Source organism: Seriola aureovittata, chromosome 2 (assembly GCF_021018895.1).
Source record: "Seriola aureovittata isolate HTS-2021-v1 ecotype China chromosome 2, ASM2101889v1, whole genome shotgun sequence".
Taxonomy (NCBI): Eukaryota; Metazoa; Chordata; class Actinopteri; order Carangiformes; family Carangidae; genus Seriola; species Seriola aureovittata.
Window position 1 is genome coordinate 14,264,335 of NC_079365.1, and position 19,495 is coordinate 14,283,829.

Genomic DNA, 19,495 nt, shown 5'->3' on the forward strand with positions numbered 1-19,495 from the left:
ATTAAAGGTGAGAGGTAATACTATTCTGGATGAGGGCGTTCTTGCTGAATGTGGTGCAAAAGAGAGGTTTGGGAGACTGAGGGGAGTCAGTGGGGTTGTAGCTCAGCAGTGCCCCCCACCCCACCCATGTCCCAGTGCTCCCTCCTCGCAGATTCCAGCATTAAGTTAATTGGACAGGGAGAGAGGGCTGAGGAGGGAAGCGTTCAGCCCCATTAGCAATCCCCCTGTGGAAGGCTGAGCCGAGAGGATCACAGACTCACAAATAGGAGGATTAAAATAATCAATAGGCTTCTCTCCGTCAGCACAGACGGGTGCACCACACACACTGTTACTCAGATATGCACACACATGCTCATGAGCAAACACAAACACACAGACAGTCTGAGGAATACTAGTTCAAGGAGCACTGCTCTATTCAGTGTTGTCTCTGGACTTTCACAAATTAGCCTGGGTCATGTAAGATTCACACACACACACACACACACACACATACGCACACACAGACGCACACAGACACCTATTCTCTGTTAATGAAGGTTAATTTGAGGCCTCTGACTAAATGAGGACCAGTAAAAAGGTCACAGACATGAAAACAGTCTGACGTGTCTATATTTTGCTCAGTTATTTCTCTACTTTTATGTCGGCTGAATTGTGGAACTTTTATATAAATGTTATTTCTTGTCACATATTACTCCATGGGAGCTTTGATTTTAATGTGATGTTTATATAATATCATAGGATGCATTTTATTATATTTTTGTGCATATCCATATAATACTAAATCTGTAACGGAGCATGCACTAACGGCTTAGATCTGTCATTTTCTTCAACTGTTGCCGTAACTGGAAATTAAGCAAAATATATATCATGTTTTATATACATTTTTATTAAAAAAGTGCTTCCCAAGCACAAATCAAATGATGTCTGCAAGACAATATTAATATGTTTAACATGATAGAGGATACTAGGTCAACCATTGAACTACAATCCTCACAACGCTTCCCAACTGAAAATGAAGCACTGTGATTACAATCTCTTGTTGCACACATCAGTGAACTGTTTGCAGTTCCTAGAGCTGATTCGATTAGTCAGTTAACTGATTAGTCAGTTATCAGAAAAATAATCAACAACTATTTTGACAATCAATTTCATAACTATTTTAGTTAAGTTGAATCTGCTGATTTCTTGGCAGAAATCATTGAAACTGAATCTCTCTGTTGAACAAAACAATACGTTGTAAAATATCACTATTGTTGTTGAAAATGTTTTGATAGGTATTTTTTTCACCATTGTTTGACAATCCATAAACTTAAACAGTGAATTAATTAAATTATAATAATAGTAATCAACAATGAATGTAACTGTTAGTTGCAACCTTTACAGTTTCAGCAGGGATTTTTTTTTCCGTTTCAGTTTGTGTCATTTGAATTTTTTGGAGGCCTTTTCAATATTTCTCAAAAAATTTTAATTTAAGATAAGATTAAAAAAAAAAGTATTTTTTCTGTGTAGTGTAGTTTTCTTGTTTCCTTTCCTATAAATCATTTCATGACCCCTAAACTTTAACTTGTGACCCCTTGTGGGGTTCCTGATCCTCAGGTTAAGAACCACAGCTTTAAACATCATCCCTATCCTTTCATAAAAATGCCCTTTAAAAATGGCCCATAAAAACTAGTTTTCTTTACAAATCACCAGGCTGAGGAAGGAGTATTTGTTTAATTTAGCCATAAATACATAAAAACACCTTTTCTCACTGTCCTCCTGCTGTTACTGCCCAACTCTGAACAACACACTTGAGTGTGAAATCAACTTTATATGTTTTAACGAGAGTGCCTTCATAGGTCAGGTCTTATGCAATCAAGATAATTAATTGATAGTCGGCCCAGTAGCCACTAGATATCTGATTAAAATGAATGATTATAACATAGATTATTAAAGACACATTTTAATTAAATACAGTATGTGCACTCACTGTGACTGAATCAGAAAGTCTTTTCAATTTCATTTTGATTGTATGAGTATTTAATTTACATATCCAAAAACCCCTCTTGCCTACCTTTCCATCCTCTTTCTCTCTGGTCTCATCAGCGCTCTTAACTCAGGTCCTGCTGCAGGAGGTCATTTAGTAACTGGGGGGGGGTCATTTTTTGCCAGCTAAAAGATGTAATTGCTCACTTTTTTCCCTAAGATTTACGGGTAAGTACTTTATTTTGATGATTTCAGATTTGACCTCATGTAACTTGTCCAGTGCATTAGCAATTAATAAATTAATCAACCTCTAAATCACTCTCAGTGAGGAAGTTTCTCAACTGCACTGGCAGCACTTTGTGGTGCGTCAAACATCCTGCTGTTTCTGAAAACAAGTGAAGACACAGCCAGACCTCACCGCCCGTTAAACCAAATGAATCAGGCCTGATGATGCCCCAAAGACTTGGTTAATGTGTGTGTTTGGCTCCTAAAGGTTGCACTCACAGTAAACTGCATTGTGTTTTCAGAACATATCCCGTAGCATGGACCTACTTGTTGAAGTTATCCAGGACTGAGCTTCACTCATATGTAACATGATCTGAGTGAGTGTCTGCACTAATGTACATTGAACTGTGTATTTTTTTTTTTTTTTGGAAAACATTACTCTGGCTGTAATATGTTGTTCCTTGTCCTCTACAAGGGCACATGGGACAGTGATGAAGATTGTGGCCAAAATATCCCTCACTAGCAACAAATGCAAAGACAAAGCCTGGTTAGGAGTTTGATGACTGCGTGACAGATTGTTGACATCCTATTCATTATTTCAACTTCATTCTTCACAGAGCTGCACATAGAAAAAATGAAATACTTTTGATTTTTGAAGTGTGCTTACAACTATTTTCTGAAAAGAGTTAATGTTTATGATCCATACCGGAACCATAGTGCATGGTGAGTAATTTTACTTATTACAGTTAAATTTAAAAGTACTTTAAGAATTTGAGTGCAGGACTTTTCAAGTATGTTTTCAAAGTAAAGGCTATTATTCAATTTTATGTTATTATTATATCAATTATTATACATTACACAAGACAATTGTCAAAACTGCCACTTCCAACCTTTACTGCTTGTTTTTGCTTTGCAGTAGCTACATAATCTGAGTTCTGCTTGCACCACTGCTTTGAAACCTCTCGCATTATGTTGAAGCAGTTTAAAAACAATCCCTACACCACTCTGGCCCCTGCTGTTCAGTGGGAGTCATTGCAGCACCATGTTGTCCAGTAGTTGTAGTACCACACTGAGGCCGCTGGGCGGCAGGCGACGTCGACTGGTTGTCTGCAAGCAAAGATGGCGGTGCGGAAGAAAGACGGCGGCCCGAATGTAAAATATTTCGAAGCGTCTGATACCGTCTCTCAGTTTGATAATGTCCGCGTCTGGCTGGGAAAGAATTACAAAAAGGTACTGAGCGCATGTTTTGTAACAATACATACGGGGCATATATTTTCCACCCTGAAATGTGGACACTTACCCGCTGGGCAGAGGCAGTGACAAAGAGAGGAGGGAGGGTGCTGCTGAGCGTCCAGCTGTTTGATTCACTCGAGCCGGGATACAAAAGGATGCTGAGCCAACAGCTGCACCAGATGCAGCCGCGAATGGCGATATCCCCTTACGTTATTGTAACCAAGCCGACCCAAAAGCCAGACACAGTCTGACCTATGTGGATGAATATTTGTAAAAGGGGTGACTTTAGCCGGCCAGCCAGCTAGCGAGTAGCTAATGGGCTAACGGTAATGCAGCTCAGATCCAGATGTTGGCTCTGTGTGGCGCGCTGCGCTGACTGAAGCCACGGCCTGTCTGGAAGAACACTGAGCGGTGTGCCAGTGTTTAGACACATTGATGTAACAAAATACAGTAATTCTTCAAAAGCACGCCAATGATAATAATAATATTAAAGATTAAATGGACGATATTCAAGAATTTACCCCCTTATCACATATTCCATTACGACACTGTCTCACACTCTCAGTGGTAAAATTGAAAAATGTACAACTTCCACCAACACACAGCAGCTAACAGCCCACTGTAGTTTATTTCTTATATGTCTGTTGTCCCCTCTGTACCTCAGCTCTGACTGCCCCTCTGTGTTGTTGTTGTCATCTCAGTACATCCAGGCTGAGCCCCCCACCAACAAGTCTCTGTCCAGCCTGGTGGTCCAGCTGCTCCAGTTCCAGGAGGAAGTGTTCGGTCGACATGTCAGCAACCCTCCCCTCACCAAACTGCCGGTATGTCTTCTTTACTCCTCTTTTATCTGTCTCATTTGCACACACACTGTACACATCACATTTCCAGTGAGATGCCCTGCAACTGTTGTGTTTTGTGTGTGCAGATGAAGTGTTTCCTGGACTTTAAGTCAGGGGGGGCTCTCTGCCACATCCTGGCTGCAGCCTACAAGTTCAAGAGTGACCAAGGATGGTAAGACTTTCTTTCTAGCTGGTTTAAATAGTTGATAAACAGACAGAGTGAAAAGAATAATTACAATACTCAGTTGAATTTTGGCTATGTTGCCGTTTCATGTGTAACTCCAGTCTAATTTCCTGGTAGGCGCAGGTTTGACTTCCAGAATCCATCAAGGATGGACCGAAATGTGGAGATGTTCATGACCATCGAGAAGTCGTTAGTGCAGGTGAGTCTGCCTAAGTGCATTTATTCATACAGAATTATTTTGTAAATGAATCATGTAGTTACAGAGGATGTGCTCAGCTCTGAATTTGTGAAATAGAGAGAATTGATAACTGTGCTCAGATAATATTACATATAGATTCATAGACATTCAGACCCTACAAACTATAACAACATTCCCACAATCCCCAGTGTTTTCTTAAATCAGTTATTTTTTTTATGTGATTAATAATGAGCTCCAGCGGGAGTTGTTTTTTCTTCCTGCTGCAGGCATCAGAGCTAAGAGATGTCTCTTTGAGAGGTTACATGTCTCCTCTTGTTACATCATATTTGTGAAGCGTCTGAGAATCAGGCTGCTCGAGCTCTGCAGATAGAAATAATGAAGGGCACCCAGTCATGTGATTTGACCAGTAATCCTACTTAATCAGTTCTGCAGTTCCACCACAAGATCCTCCAGCTCTCCTGATCTGATGAGCTCAACAGCACGTAGCACTGACAGTTCTTATTTTAATGGAGATTATATGAAATTAAACATATGTGCATTTTTATATATGTTCGTGCACATATGATTTTAAGCTCGTGAATGTTGTGGTTTGATTAATTGACACATCTGCTGCTTTTCTTCATTTCAGAACAACTGCCTGACTAGACCTGTCATCTACCTGAGCTCTGACATAGAACCAAAACTGCTCGGGAAACTGAAAGACATCATCAAAAGACATCAGGTGTGATTTTTTGTTGTGTTTTGTTTCATTTTCTTTTGTTAAAGCTGATTACGTGTCAGTATTACAGACAGAAGTCTTACTTCGAACAGAGTATTTGATTGTATTGGAGGCTCTTAGTTAGGTGTTTTCTGTGTTTCCTTGTCTTTTCCCCAGTGAAGCATGTATAAACATCTGTTGCAGGGCTCAGTGACTGAAGACAAGGCCTCCAGCTCCCATGTTGTTGTGCCTATTCCTACCAGTCTGGAGGAAGGTGAGGCTACAAATTTTGTGTTTCAGCACAGAAAGTTGTGTTTGTCGTTTTGTGCTAATGTAATTGTCTGTTTTTGGTCCAGAGGAGTGGGTGCGTCCTGTGATGAAGAGAGATAAGCAAGTGCTGCTCCACTGGGGATATTTTCCAGACAGGTTTGTAATAAGTTCATTCTCAGAGTGTATCTGCTATTCTTGTTCTTGTTTTCTATTCTTTTTCCTGCTTTGTTTTCCATAAACTTAACCCACGCATTGCTCTCCCTGAGGTGTTTTTCCAAGCGCAAACTTGTAATCTTTCCCATGGCTTAACCTTTGACCTTTCCCCTCTCACTGCATAGTTATGATACCTGGATCCCAGCTAGTGAGATTGAGGCTGCTGTGGAGGATCCTCCTAGCCCAGAAAAGCCCAGGAAGGTACCTCATTCTTGTCGTACTATATTTAGTATGTTGGTAAAGTCCACAAACTTTTTGCTGTAGCTTGTTGTTTCTGTGCCTCTTATTCTCCCGCAACACGGCAAAATCTTTTTTTAATGCGCTGCTCACATATCACTATGTCTAACTAAACATATTCCACAAATTCAAATCAAAGATGTTTTTTATGGGTGGATGATGAACTGTTACATTAGATGGAAAATTACAGATGACTTTTGCATCATTCTATGTGCAACATCTTTAAATTGGCTAAAATTTAAAATAAACATGTTGTGCTTCTCTGGACAACATGAGTGTTCATTTTATGTATCTCAGCTTTCTTTATTATACAAGGGACTGTTTACACTGAGCTGGTTATATTTCATATATTTTCATATATTTTTCTTTCTTTACAAAACATCCAAGAATGACGTGCTTCTGCAAATTAGTACTTGAAACAAAAGATCCGACCGCAAATTCAAAGCAGCGTCAGAGGCTCTAACTGTGTATTCAGAACGTCACTCACTGAAGACGTTCAGAACTCACCAGGACATGATAGTAAGAGCAGTGTTCACACCATAATAAACACACTGGGCTAGTTTATTATCAAGCTTCCTGTCCCTGTGTTTACTTAGTGAAAAAGTTTCTCCCTCAGATCACAACTTCAGACTGACATTATTAAATATTAAATCAACTCAAATTTCATCTTCATTCAGTGACTTTTCCTCAGTGTGCTTGTTATGAACCTTTTTTTTTACTTGTAAATAATTGTTATGAACCATTTTCTTTTTCTTTGTTAAATGTCTGTCTATTAGAGAGTTTTTGAATTTCATTTCTAAGCATGTAGATATTCTAGTTTTTCTCTGAAAAAGTGCAGCTCTGCTTGGATGAACTGTGGGACGAGCTTGCGACATTTCACTCAATTGGTTGCCACGGTTATGTAAAATGTGTCTAGACTTGGCATTCAATATGTGGTCTTTATTCTCAGGTGCATGCCAAGTGGATTTTAGACCTGGACCAGTATAATGAGTGGATGAATGAGGAGGACTATGAAGTGGGTGAGGGCTGCCCTAAGAGGAAGCGGATCTCCGCCAAGACCCTGACGGATGAGGTGACCACACCTGACGAGCGGAGGGACAAGAAGCCTGGTAGTGCCAAGAAGAGGAAGCGCTCGCCGTCACCTTCCCCCACCCCTCCACCTCAGGAGAGCAAGAAGAAGAACACCAAGAAAGGGTTTGTGACCAGACATGTCTTGATGCATACAAATTTAACAATGATGTGATACTTGACGTGTCTGTTGTAGAATCAGTGAGTTCAGAAACATTATACAATATAGTAAAATATTGTCCTGTGTGTGTGTGTGTGTGTGTGTGTGTGTGTGTGTGTGTGTGTGTGTGTGTGTGTGTGTGCGTGCACTGACAGGCCAACAACCCCGTACACCAAGTCTAAACGGGGCCAGAGGGAGGAGGAACAGGAGGATCTTAGTAAGGACTTAGATGAAGCGTCACCTGTTCCAGCATCTGAAGAGGGAAACCCAGCTAAGACAAGTATGACATATGTCCAAAACATACAGCTACAATAACCATACAGCCAACTCCCACGCTGGATCACCATGTACATTTATCCCAGTTGTCATCTTTTAAAACTGTAAAGTATCTGTTGTCTGTCACTGGCTGACATTATACTTTATTTTTTTGCAGATAACACTAAGAAGGACACTGATTCAACTCCAGTCAAGGGAGGTATGGATATGGGTGAGCAGAAAGTTTTTGTGTCACCACCAACATGGCTACCTGTAACTACTTTTAAAAGAAAATACTCTTTCCATACAAGAGCACATTGTTTTTCATATTACTGTTGTCCCACTTAACATGAAGAAAGGAACGGTGCACATGCTATCACTCTGATGAACAGTTTATCAGTCATGCCTTTCTTTTGCCCTTCTATGGTTTTACAGATGAGCAAGAGGATGAGTCCATGGAAACAACAGGCAAGGTAAGATAGTTTGTGAAAGTGCAAGAAAACATTACCTGAGGACAGTACATCCATACATCATCCTGAGTGCGTGTCTATGTGTCCATACAGGAGGAGGAGGAAGGCTCTCCGAGTGTGAAGGGTGAACCGGTGAAAGGCTCAGACCTTCACGAGGACAATGTGACTGAGCAAACCCACCACATCATCATCCCGAGCTACGCTGCCTGGTTTGACTACAACAGGTACGATTTTTGTTTGTTTTCTCTGTGTTTTTCTCGTTTTGGCAGTGATCTGATTTCAGAGATGTCAGTAGCGTGTTTGTAAAATTCAAACATGCAAAATCCAAACTGAGACCTAAAGTGTGAAATCAGCTGTTTTCATTTTTGGTTGAAAAGAAAAACAAATGCAGATTTTTGTAGGTGACTCTAAAAGTCAAAAAGGAGTCGTCCAGATGTAGTTCAGTCCTCACACTCTCATAAATGTTTCCCCTCCAGTGTTCACGCCATTGAGCGCAGAGCCTTGCCCGAGTTTTTCAATGGAAAGAACAAATCCAAAACCCCTGAGATGTAAGTATGAGATTTTATATGTATATGTATATGTACAGTTACACAACAAAAAGTCGTCGTAGTCATTGTTCTGTCTTCCTCTTTTGGCAGTTACCTGGCATACAGGAACTTCATGATCGACACCTATCGACTGAACCCTCAGGAGTACCTGACCTCCACCGCCTGTCGCAGGAACCTGGCAGGAGATGTGTGTGCAATCATGAGGTGGGTGGAGGCTGAATGTGACGAACATAATCAGTCAATCCAACTGTATGTTTGTGTGTTTCTGTGAGGAACACTGTGCTTCTTGTCCTGCAGAGTCCACGCCTTCCTGGAGCAGTGGGGTCTGATAAACTACCAGGTGGACTCCGAGAGCCGGCCCACACCCATGGGTCCTCCACCCACCTCCCACTTCCATGTCCTGGCAGACACTCCATCCAGTCTGGTGCCCCTGCAGCCCAAGACACCCCAGGTCCATATACACTCACACGTACACACACAAATAGACACATGCACTCAGATTCCAGCGTGTTTTACATATGTCGTTCTGTCGCTGTCTACCTGTAGACTCCTGCCACCCAGCAGATGATGTCATTCCCAGATAAAGTGAAGGAAAAACCTGCAGATCTGCAAAACTTTGGTCTACGGACCGACATGTACAGCAAGAAGACTGGCTCTGCAAAGGTACAGGTCCAAGAGGATGGATGCCAGAATTATTCTTTAACTATAATTTATGACTTACTGTATTTCTTTTTTTTTTTTTTTTTCATTTTGTGTGCAGAGCAAGAGTGCAGCGAGCTCCATGAGGGAGTGGACAGAGCAAGAAACACTACTACTACTTGAGGTACAAACAATCCTTACAATCAACACTGTGACAATGAAGCAATGGTGTCAACATGAAGTCAAAATGTATAAAACTAAAGTGCCTTAGTAAAAAAAAAAAAAAACAACAGGGCTAAATGTAGACCTCACTTTCCTCAGGGCTTGGAGATGTACAAGGACGACTGGAACAAAGTGTCAGAACATGTGGGCAGCCGTACGCAGGATGAGTGTATCCTGCACTTCTTGCGCCTGCCCATTGAAGACCCCTACTTGGAGGACAGCTCCTCGACCCTGGGACCACTGGCCTACCAGCCGATACCTTTCAGCCAAGCAGGAAACCCTGTCATGAGCACGGTGGCCTTCCTCGCCTCTGTAGTCGACCCACGTGTGGCCTCAGCTGCAGCCAAATCTGCTCTGGGTGAGAAATGGCTTATTTTGAAATGTCCCTGCTGTACAGACACTGAAAAATAAAATTATTTACAGCTACCTCCTACTGAAGACACAATATGGTAATGAGCTCATAACTTGTATCTTGTTTCAGATAAACATGTGAAGTTGCCTCGACAGGTTTAGAAGTTTTATTTCCTGAATTGGGCGGGTCAAGAATTAATCAATTAGAGAAATATGAAAGCTTATGAAATACAAAATGGATGTTTTTTCATCATGAAAGCTTGATTTTGACATTTGTTGTGGGACGCTGGGAATTCTACAGAATGCAATAATTATGAACGACACAAGTTAAGAAAACATCTCAGCCATGTTACAGGTTCTTGTATCAAAAAAAAAGAAGCTCCCTAAAAACAAGTGCTTTTGTTACAGTGATCACTCATTGCATGCACAGATTACTACTGAGCAATCAAATTTCTTGCTTAATTGATGATCAATTTATCCTTAACACCTTTAACTCACAATTTCACAATCTGTCTCTGCTCCTCAGAGGAGTTTTCTCGTATGAAAGAGGAGGTTCCTGCAGCTCTGGTCGAGGCTCATGTGCGGCGGGTGGAGGAGGCGGCGAGGGTCAGCGGCCGCCAGGACCCTCTATACGGCCTGGAGGGCAGTGGCATTGCAGGCACTGGGCTGGAGGAGGGAGAGAGACCTGGTGGGATGGACACACAAACACACACACACACACACACCCACACACGTACAATATACACACAACATGCAAAATTGCAAGAGACAGCTTCTGACGTGTCTTCTCTCTCGGCTTCTAGATGAAAACACTGATGAAAGCAAGAATGACAGCCAATCAGGTGAAGAGAAGAGAGAGGCCAAGGTATGATGCATATGTGTTATAATACATGATGTTACTTATTTGTGATAGTCCTGCTGATGCGCTGCTGCAAAGCTCATTGTGCTGTGTTTACTTCCCCACACAGGACAGCAAAGATGGAGCGATTGAGGAAGAGGAAAAGCAGCCAGAGAACGGGAAGAAGGAAGACGAGAGAGGAAGAGAACCTGAAGGAGAGAGGGAGGCGGACAAAACTGAGTCAGAGATGGGTATGAAAGTGCATGTCTCTCAAACACAGGAAATACTGTGTTCTTGTCAAAAGTGAAAAAATGTAAGTCTTTTCTGCTTTTAGGCGATGGGGAGAAAGAGAAGGAGGGAAAAGAGGGAACAGAGGAAGGACAAAGAGAAGGAGAGAGTGAGGGAGAAAGGAAGGCCAAGGTGGAGCGTGATGTTGGAGAGGGGAACCTGGCCACTGCTGCTGCGTCTGCTCTCGCTGCTGCTGCTGTCAAAGCCAAGGTAAAGTTATTTATCACACTGTATCCTTCATCACCTTTTGTGTTGTTTTACATTTTCTCCAGCTTTGGTTTCACCTCCACTTTCTTGACAGCACCTGGCTGCAGTGGAAGAGAGGAAGATCAAATCTCTTGTGGCTCTGCTGGTGGAAACCCAAATGAAGAAGCTGGAGATTAAACTGCGACACTTTGAAGAACTGGAAACCATCATGGACAGAGAGAGGGAGGCTGTAAGTGAGGAGTTCTGGGATATGTAGCATCAATGGACAGTAGAATACAATATAAATACTTTAACATATTTCTGTGTGCATGTGTATAGTTGGAGTACCAGCGGCAGCAGCTGCTGGCTGACCGTCAGTCTTTCCACATGGAGCAGTTGAAATACGCTGAGATGAGGGCTCGCCAGCAGCACTTCCAGCAGATTCAGCACCAGCAGCACAGCCAGGCTGGAGGTCCTCATTCCAACCAGGCGGCCTCAGGACCGCCACCCCAGGGCCTGACAGCAAGTCAGCAAGCTCCCAGCACACCAGCACCGCAGCCGGCCGCTAGCCCCGCGCCTCCAGCCTCTTCTGCCCCAGCTCCTGAGTCCCAACCAGCTCAGAGCGCTCACACCTCGCCGCCCTGCCCTCCAAGCCAGGCCGCAGCTACCCACTCCAGCTCCAGCACTACACCTGTCCTTCATGGTGAGTGCAGCCTCACTGTCTTGATCTGTGTCAAGCACAGTTCAAAATTTAATCACATGTAATATGTGATTAAATATGAATGAATATGTGTAATATGATAAAACAGTTAAAAATACCCATCGCAATATCCCAAGGTGATGTCATGAAATGTCTTGACTTGTCTGACCAACAGTCTAAACCCTAAAAATATTCAATTTAGTGAAATATTAAGATAATTGCATTACTGCGGAACCTTTGTTTTTACTCACATTTAGTCAGTTATTTATACCAACCCCTTTCAACTTGCGGTAGGACCACACAGACCGGTTCATCTGTGTTCTTCATGTTGTTAACAAAAATCCAACCTGAGTTCCACCAACAGGAACTAAGGGTTATATTGTAAAACCTGGCAGCTCTAAATGGTTGATTTTTAACACTGTTCACCTTTTCCTCTCTGTCACCTCCTCACAGAGCCCAACGCCTCTCTCTCTGGGGAAACACTCCACCCCGCAGCTCCGGTCCCTCCACCACAGTGAGACATCAATAAATTGCCCGAGAATCCGAATGACTCTGACTCCACTTTGAATCCTGCCTGTATCATCTGAAATGAAGAAGTCATAAACTGAAGGAAGAGAACACATTTTACATTTTCAGCTTTTTGTTTTTGTTTTTGTTTTTGTTTTTTCCAACAGGACAATTGATGTGAGAAAGAAAAGCGGTAACCCACCAATACTCTGACTGATCTGTTGAAAAAAAAAAAGTCCTTTTCAAATTGAATCGACTGTTGAAGAAAATTAATTTTCGTACTGAAGTTGTTCATCCTGTGTGATCGATTGGACAGCAACATCTCACTTTGTTATTTTAAGCTTAACACCAGAGATCTGGTAAACTAAGGGTCTTACCAACATGCTGGCACTCAAGGAGAAGAAGAGAAAAGACTCATCTTGTGTTTTCAGTGTTTTGGAAATTGTTGCATTTATTTTCCTGCAACAGTTTATCACAACTTGTGAAGACTCAGGCTTCACAAGCGCTCCAGAGTTTCACCCCATGTACTGTAGGTACTGATTGAAATATACAGTATGTAAGAAGAAAATGCACTTTTAATATGTTTCCCTAGGTCTCGGTGTAAGACTTGAAGTATCCATGAAATTGAACTTTAGCACTTATATCGTCCTTTTGTTGTCTTAAATACTTTTTCATACTGAAGGTTTTAGAAACTCGATTGGGAATATTACTTTTTCCTCTCTATTTTTTATTTGTATTACATGGACAACGGTCACTCTTCAAGGTATGGCCTGAAGGTCGCATGTCTAAAAACCAATGTCTCTCTTAAGAGAAAAGTCTGCAATGAATGAAAAGTGTTCAAATCAGAAGCCAGTTTGAAATTAGTTTGTTTGGATGCAGTTTGAGAATACGTACTGTAAGCTGGATTTTCTGTTACAAACACCTTTTGTTGCCCCGTAATGACAAATATGGGAACTATTTTGAAAGTACTGACAGTGTGAGGTCCTGAAAAGACCTTGTTTTAGATCATAACTGAATAATGTCCTTTTTCCACAGCACTTATTAATGTGTCAGTGAGGTGCTTAAGTTTTGCAAATCAAGATGAAATCCAGGTTGTAGTTTTGTGTGGAATGTAGTTTTGTTCAGAAGAAACGACTGAAGAAGACGGTCTGGGAATGATAATACTATCAGCGACCACAAAATGTGTTTATTCATGATTTGACTTTGTGTTATTTGCTAAACCAAAATGTTTTTTATAATCATGTTTATCTCATTTATTCAGTGAGTATTATTGTGGTTGCTCGGGAAATGAAGAGGATTTTTTTTTTTCGCAGCTTGTTTTTTCGGTGGTGCATTTCAAGTTACAGATGGAAGAAATGTTAATGCTGTCAAAGACAAGGGAGCTCGCACCTTAAACGGCTGACAATGGAGAATTGTGTCCTTAATATCTGCAACAATATCCTCACTTTTTATCCTATCAATTTTTATATTTTTTACTGTCCATTTTTCCATCTTCTTTCTTTGATATGTCAACATTGTAACTGTATATTATTACCTTTGTAGCCTATATTTACCCCTTCCACTGTTGTGTATGATTCAGACAGGCCTGTTGGATCTGTCTGAGATGTGACTGTGAGCATGTGTGTATGTGAACGCATGCCATGAAGATCTGTAAACCATGTTACCGTTCAGTTTTATTTTCAGTGCCATTTGTTGTGTATCACCAGGTTTGAAGGATTTAAAAAAACATGCTTTGTTCTGCACACGGCACATCACGTCGGTGTCATGAAATATAATCCAGTCAGATGGTGAAACTTTACAGTTAATGTCCGTCAAGCCAGTATTGCAGTCCTCACCACAGCTGTGAGCATAAATGGACTTATTTTATCTGTGTTATTACTACATTGTGTGGATTTTGTGATATGAAATAAGTGTCTGTTCAGATTCTGTATGTTTTTCACTATGCTGAAGGTAGCAGCAATTGCATTGATTATTATACAGTAGAAATCAACTTTTCCTCAGTAAATCATCACATCAGTGCTGACAGTTACTCTGGCAGTTTGTATGAAAAAAAAAAGGCAAAGCAAAAGCGGTTCAGGTTTTAATTACAAAATGTTGGGAAAAAAATAAAGATGTGAAGAGGAGTGGCTGTGTGGAGTGGTTTGTTCTTTTGTCAGCTGCCTCACACACAAATAATCACACACAAGGATCTAAAACTACAACTTAAACTAGTTTACCTGTTTGTCACTGACTACCAAGTGCAGAGTAGAATTTAAGGCTCGTCCCACAGTTCAATCACTGACAGGGTTTCTATACAGCAGACATTTTGAGTTGTCAGAGTAGGAAGAGCACAGGTGTTACTAATTACATTAATGAAGGCCACCTGTTCTTCTACTGTGACACGTTAAAATGTCTGCTGTGAAAAAGGCCTTTTCCTGCTAACGATGAGGCAGTTTGCATAAACAATCCTGAACTCTCTGATGTCTCTGGTTTAAAAATTTATTAATCATGGAAAGTTTGAAAATCTACAGCTCCATGGCAACTGAGCAAACTGAGTGTGTTGAGGAGGACAGTGTGATGCAGTTGAAAGCTCTAGGACGAGTCAGTAAGTGGATCTTCAGTTTATTTTTATTTATTTTTTGTCAGTGGTGGAGGAAGTATTCAGATCTTTACTAAAGTAAAAGTATCAATACAATGTAAAAATACTTCATTTCAAGTGAAAGTTCTGCATCCCATCTCCTATCTTAGTGGAAATACAGACGTTCTATCAGCTACATGTATTTAAAGTAACAGCACTAAAAGTGGTGGTTGTGTAGTAAAATGTCCCGTGACTGACGCATCAATGTGTAACCAGCATTTGATGGTTGTAGCCACTCGAAGTGGAGCTAGTTTTAACTATTTAATACAGGTAAGTAGTTAAGTCCAGTGGATTTCAAACTGTGGGTCAGACTCCCTCGTTAAATCTGAAGGGGTTGTGAGATGATTAATGGGAAAGAAGAAAAAAGTAAAGTTGTACTACACGTCTGTGTCTTTTATCTAATCTTTGCTTTGTTCTAACATATCAGATAATTAAATGTCTTTGGGCCTCAAACTGTTTAGAAGATGTTTAGAGGGGAAATGTGTCTGTGGTGGAACTGCTAACAAAAAATGTGACAAGGGTCCCCAACCAGACGGTATTACTCTTTTTAGAGTCACAAGCCAGAAAGGTTGGGAACCATTAGTTTATTAATTTTAAAATGCAAAGTATACAGTAACTAAAGCTGTCAGATAAATGCAATATTTCCCTCTGAAATGTACTTTAGTAAAAGTATTAATAACGTTATCAATATTTCCAATCAATATTTTCCCCCATTTTTTAGTAATTTATTTTCTAGATATATTGGTGCTATTTTCCTAATATAGTATTGATCATTATTTTTTTCAGATCTTATTCTCTGCTGGTCAGATCATTTTCAGATATTTTCCTTCAATGTATCATTTTCTAATATATTTTTTTTGATAATTTGTCAAATATTTCTTTATATTTTTCAGATTTCCTTTTTTATTTTGATGTTGATATAGTTCTAATAGAATGTTTTGTTTGATTGAATAAGTGTAATATCTATAAAGAGATATTTAAGCACAGACTTATAGGACATAACACATACTTTATAGACCAGATTTTTATTCAACACTGTTAAATTTAACATGTCATATTATTATATCCATCCAAAAGAAAAAGAAAAAAAAAACACAACAAGACTGACAGGGGTTGATTGAAAAAAATGACAAAAGTTAAATCATCGAGGGAATATTACTGTCGATTGTGCCTGCGAGGCTGAATAATGTGTGGAAAATGAGATGAAAGGTTCTTTTCACATTAGACAGAAAAGGCACTTTTTGAAATAAAATAAAGAGGTCTAAATAAACAAAACACAGACTTGTTGGAGGTAGGACGACATGGATGGAAGGGCAAGATGAGAAACAATACATAAGTATTTTGGAAGAAGAAAAGAAGCTGGAATTGTGTTTCTGAACTCCTCAAACGCTCATAACCATCCGGACGAGTTCTGTCAGGAGAGAGAAACACAACATCAGAAACGAGCTGAAGCATGTCAGAAAAAAAGCAGGAACAGGCTTTTGCTGTTTAGCTGTTAGACATTTGTGGTTTTACCTTCATAGTTAATGCAGCCATTGGCATCTTCATGTCCTGCTAAAAGAGTCTCCACCTCCTCCTCTGTCATTTTTTCACCTGGTAAACAAACAAGAATTATTTAACTATCTTATGGCACAATCAAAACAAGAGGGATTCTCTAATGCAGAATTCTCTGGCAGAGAGAAGTGCCTGAAGGGATTTTACCTGAGATTAGAAGCATGATAAGAAAAAAGACTGGTCAGCTGTGATTACTTGAGGAGGACTAGCCGATATCTGAGGTCTTACCTAGTGTGGTGAGGACATGACGTAGCTCTGCTCCCATCACCGTACCATTTCCCTCCTTGTCAAAGACTCGCAGGCCCTCTACAATGTCCTCAAAGGAGCCCTGGTCCTTGTTCTTAGTAATGGCCTGAAGCATGGGCAGGAACTGTTCAAAATCCAGCAACTTGTGGTTCATCTCTGCAGATTAATTTATAACAAGTGGAGACTTGAGTGAAGTCACGTTTTTGTTTGTTTGATTGTTTTAAACACAAAGAGGATTGTAACATAAGATTTGTACGGATGTCAGGAAGCTTGCAGCCTCACTTCACTCCCAGCCTAATGCAGTTTTCATAATATCAGAGATTTACTAATTAACTCCTATTGTAACAAACCACAAACAATTCAGTACATGTACTGATTGAGGATGTGATGAGGAAATACAACTGTACACAAAGCTCCCAAGTGTGTGTGAGAGGTTTACCTTCTAATTTGGGGTTTCCCAGGACTTTGAGCACCTCAGCATTGACAGGGTTCTGTCCAACGGCCCGCATAACATCACCACACTGGCTGTAGGTTATCTTCCCCTCACCCGTCCGGTCAAACAGAAGGAAGGCTTCCTTGTACTCTAACATATGGACACAAAGATGGAGCTCAGACACAACTGAACAGTACATTAGCTTAATGAACATTACAGGTAACACAAACAAAAACATACAAATAACAGAGGACTTACAATCCTACAGATGCATGTCACTGTCATTTCACTGAACAAAGTAGTTTGTGTAGTGGAACAACTTATTTCCCACTGCATACATTTTTTTTGAGAATACACACATGCAATTATGTCTCCACATTTTCAAAGTTGCAGGGCAGTACACTGCTGTGTTAGGTAGGTATCCTATCAGCTCATACTGTGGTGGTAACACAATGTAACTGCATCAGAACTCAAAACAAAACTAGCTTTGTGCATTAGCATCGCTTAAATTTCATTGTGAGAGCCATTTACTAAAGCCCTGAAGTGCCCCTGCAACATTACATCCAGGCCCATATACAGCATTATGAAAGGAAAAAATATTCTTCAAAAAGGAGCAGGTCTTGGGATGACCTTCAGGTGTATACTTTACCCTGGAAGTTGGGGGTTGGGTAGTCTTGTCTTCTAATGTCTTTCCTTCCTCTGCATTAACCCATTTTTAGTAAGTAAAACTTTTTGCATTTCTGGCTCTTCTATTACTTCAGCATCAGATCAGAAACAAATGGAAACATACTAAAATATGAAGTTTTGTTTAAACCCATATTCTACCTCATCGCCTAAGGCTACACTTGTCTGTAATAAGGGGTTGGTGGTGGGGGTTGTTGGATCATGTGCTAGTCTCAAACACAAGTTGTTCCCACTCCTCTAACAAGACCTCTTTTGTTTAAAAAAAATGACACAAAGTAGCTGGTATCCGGCATCAGTGTTTGCTGTCTGCTCTAACAATCTGCTGCCGGTTTGGTGAGTGCCTCAAAACATCAGTTTCTGTGTCTTTTGCCATGCCATTAAATACAGAGTATATATAGCTGGAGCCCACACTGTGATCCATACACTGCTCTTTATCATAACTGCTGACATGTTACACACTTATCTTGGCATCAGCATGCAAAAGCCTGCAAATTTCTTTGTTGCAGGTTAGATTACAACCGTCAGTGGAACTTGTAATGTATTCACACTGTATTTGTAATGTATAAGTCGTGACAAGCACTGAACACGTTAACATTTAAACCACAAACAGTTAGAAAATGTTTAGTTCCCTATGTCTCAGTCAGCAAGTGATACCTGCAGGGATCCACTGATTTGCAGAGACAGATGTCGAGCTACAGGGTCACAATTCATAAGGAAATTTCAAGTGATAATATGTTTATGACTAGATTACTGTGCCGTGAAAAATTTAACATAACAATCCCTTTTGTGGATCAGATGTTTACTCACCCATGATCTGGTCCTCAGTGAAGTCAGACTGGTTGAGGCAGGGTTAGGAAGAGGAGGCAGAGGGGAGTAACAAACAAAAAAAAGGGGCTGACATTAGTTTGATTAGAAAAGCTCTGAGTTAATCCTGCATTAGCTCTAACGTAGAGTTAAGAAAAGGATTGTGGCCAAAGACTTAACGTTAAACCAGGCCAGGACAGACGCGTAGCTAGCTTAACGGCACCTACGTTTTATGTTTTCAAAATCTACCCATGAACAAATCTCAAGTACAAAAAATAATCTATTAAAAAAATAAACATTTCGATACATCAGTCTGGAACACTGTCTTCACTTACCATGTCTGTTTTTGGATATAAGACACAGACAGGCGGGAGAAGGTCTTGTATCTTAAGCTGTTAAGACACCAACAGCAGCAACTAGCCCCGGCTCCTCCGCATCCCTGATGATGTCACCGCAGCTTGTGTAGCAACAGCCAATCACAGGCCTCCATTCCACACCTGCGTTTCTCGCTTGTTTTGTAGGAGAGCAGCTACAACCTCAGCATTACACACCAACTCTATAGTTTTTATAGCAATGCCAATAAAACCCCCCACGCCCGCTCATTTTAAATCTTTGCTGCAGGTTGCTGTCTTTACTTTTCTCAATTCAAAAATAAAAAAATAAAAATTACTTTAGGCTGTCCAGTGTCTTCTGTCTCTTCATGTAATCCCAGACTGACTACATGGTTCTGAGATCAGGGATCTGTGCAAGCCAGACCATCTGCTACAGGACTATTTGTTCTTCTCATCTCTGAGGATAGTTGCTTATGAATTTAGGAACAGTCACACCTCCCTGATGGTCTTCCACGATGGATGAGAAGCTGA

General features: G+C 40.6%; 2 protein-coding genes across 3 annotated transcripts; one reads left to right on the forward strand and one right to left on the reverse strand.

Annotated features, from left to right (window-relative positions):
- Positions 1–3,260: 3,260 nt before the first annotated feature.
- smarcc2 (SWI/SNF related, matrix associated, actin dependent regulator of chromatin, subfamily c, member 2) lies at positions 3,261–14,417 on the forward strand. 2 transcript variants are annotated; one of them, XM_056402118.1, is made up of 26 exons: positions 3,261–3,420; positions 4,125–4,244; positions 4,349–4,434; positions 4,564–4,645; positions 5,274–5,366; positions 5,547–5,616; positions 5,699–5,768; positions 5,951–6,026; positions 7,012–7,256; positions 7,446–7,570; positions 7,724–7,777; positions 7,981–8,018; positions 8,109–8,239; positions 8,492–8,563; positions 8,654–8,767; positions 8,861–9,014; positions 9,110–9,226; positions 9,324–9,386; positions 9,524–9,782; positions 10,302–10,463; positions 10,579–10,640; positions 10,744–10,864; positions 10,948–11,111; positions 11,203–11,337; positions 11,427–11,790; positions 12,241–14,417. In XM_056402118.1, exons 1-26 carry the CDS (start codon positions 3,310–3,312, stop codon positions 12,303–12,305), a joined length of 3,153 nt encoding a protein of 1,050 aa, XP_056258093.1. In that variant the 5' UTR covers positions 3,261–3,309; the 3' UTR covers positions 12,306–14,417. The 2 variants fall into 2 exon arrangements, with proteins under 2 accessions (XP_056258093.1, XP_056258103.1); XM_056402128.1 differs by having other exon boundaries at positions 4,570–4,645.
- A 1,500-nt stretch (positions 14,418–15,917) lies between these two features.
- myl6 (myosin, light chain 6, alkali, smooth muscle and non-muscle) lies at positions 15,918–19,093 on the reverse strand. The gene is made up of 6 exons (XM_056405388.1): positions 18,968–19,093; positions 18,636–18,663; positions 17,151–17,294; positions 16,694–16,867; positions 16,427–16,504; positions 15,918–16,322 (listed from the first exon to the last, which is right to left on the reverse strand). The coding sequence occupies exons 1-6, from the start codon at positions 18,968–18,970 to the stop codon at positions 16,294–16,296; spliced, it is 456 nt and encodes a 151-aa protein (XP_056261363.1). The 5' UTR covers positions 18,971–19,093; the 3' UTR covers positions 15,918–16,293.
- Positions 19,094–19,495: the final 402 nt, after the last annotated feature.